General features: G+C 55.1%; 1 protein-coding gene across 1 annotated transcript in view; it reads left to right on the top strand.

Annotated features, from left to right (window-relative positions):
• The first annotated feature begins 276 nt into the window (after nucleotides 1–276).
• DNPH1 (2'-deoxynucleoside 5'-phosphate N-hydrolase 1) overlaps nucleotides 277–1,366 on the top strand; it is a 5,816-nt gene continuing 4,726 nt past the window's right edge. Inside the window, exon 1 of the mRNA XM_006860597.1 lies at nucleotides 277–472. Within this exon, the coding sequence (XP_006860659.1) occupies nucleotides 277–472 (196 nt within the window). The remainder of the gene's footprint in view (nucleotides 473–1,366) is intronic.

Raw genomic sequence — 1,366 nt, 5'->3', positions numbered from 1 at the left:
AGAAGTCCAGGTATTCAGGGAGCGATGCGTTAGTAAGAGAGTCTATGGACCAGGTTCAGGGCTGGAGATAAGGCACGTTGGTGTCGTCAACGTTTCCATGGTAATAGGGTACTGCCATTTCGCCATTCCCATTTCAAAGAAGTGAACACTGGGGGGAGGGGGCTGAGGGCTCTGCGCAGGAAGCCCCGGTAGGGGAGGAGTTTCAGGTCGCTTGGGCCCGGGTTGGCGCCCCCTGGCGGTTCAGGACTGGCTGCGGCGGTAACGGAGGCAGTTGGGATGGCGGCGGCGGCGGCAGCCACAGCACGAGAGCGTGGGGAGCCGGGCGAACCGGGGCACCGGGCCCTGTACTTCTGCGGGAGCATCCGCGGCGGGCGCGAGGACCTGGCGTTGTACGGGAGGATCGTGTCGCGGCTGCGGCGGTTCGGTACAGTGCTTACCGAGCACGTGGCGGCCGCCGAGCTGGGCGCGCGCGGTGAGGCCATTGGAGCTAGGGTGGGAATGGCTGGTGGGTGCGGGTCCCTGTCCCTCTCTACTGAAACTGCGCTCCCCGCAGGCGGTGACCGGCCGCGAATCTGCGAATCATCCTCAGTACCCAGAGCCCGCCCTCTAGACCCGGGAGCTGTGTCTAGCGTCGTTGCCCTAGGAGACCGTGTGTGTCTGAGTTGTGAACAATCTCTTCATTTCAGTTATCCTGACTTTTAGTTCCTTCTTGGAAAACATTTCTTCATTTCCTGTCAGGTGGACTTTGTAGAGAGGAGCAGAATGAAGTGGTGGGGCTGCTGCAGTCTTTGCAGTTCCCATTTCTCTTGTTTTTCATCCTCTAAACATATCTTCCAACACAGATCTGTTGGTTCTTTTGGTAGCCCATGGCACTTTCAATATTCTCCTCCAACACCAAAACTCAAAAGCATCAATTCTTCTATGGTCTGGTCTTCCTTATTCACTGTCCAGCTTCCACATGCATATGAGGTTATTGAAAACACCATGGCTTGGATTAGGCGCACCTTAGTCCTCAAACTGACATCTTTGTTCTTCAACACTTTAAAAAGGTACTGTGCAAATACAAAACAATAGAGGCAGATGGACTGTTACTACAAGAACAAACAAATTGCTTGTCCAGGAAACATCAAGGCAAGTGGTTGGGTCCCCTTAATGCAAACTCCCTTCCAAGACTAAGACTCAACGGAAATACACGCCCTGATTGGTGACCACACGCATCGCCAATAGGGGGAAGTGGGGTAAAAGCAGCAATGAAGCGGCAAGCTAAGTCCTACAATGTTCGGTGGGCTTCTGTGGACCCAGATGGGGACCTGGTTGGCCAGCAGTGTGGGGAGACCTGGGGACTCCTGGGCCCAGAGTCAGCGGC

Source organism: Chrysochloris asiatica, unplaced genomic scaffold (assembly GCF_000296735.1).
Source record: "Chrysochloris asiatica unplaced genomic scaffold, ChrAsi1.0 scaffold00038, whole genome shotgun sequence".
Classification (NCBI taxonomy): Eukaryota; Metazoa; Chordata; class Mammalia; order Afrosoricida; family Chrysochloridae; genus Chrysochloris; species Chrysochloris asiatica.
The sequence above is the reverse complement of the archived record's forward strand: the minus strand, read 5'-3'. Positions and strand labels throughout refer to the sequence as shown.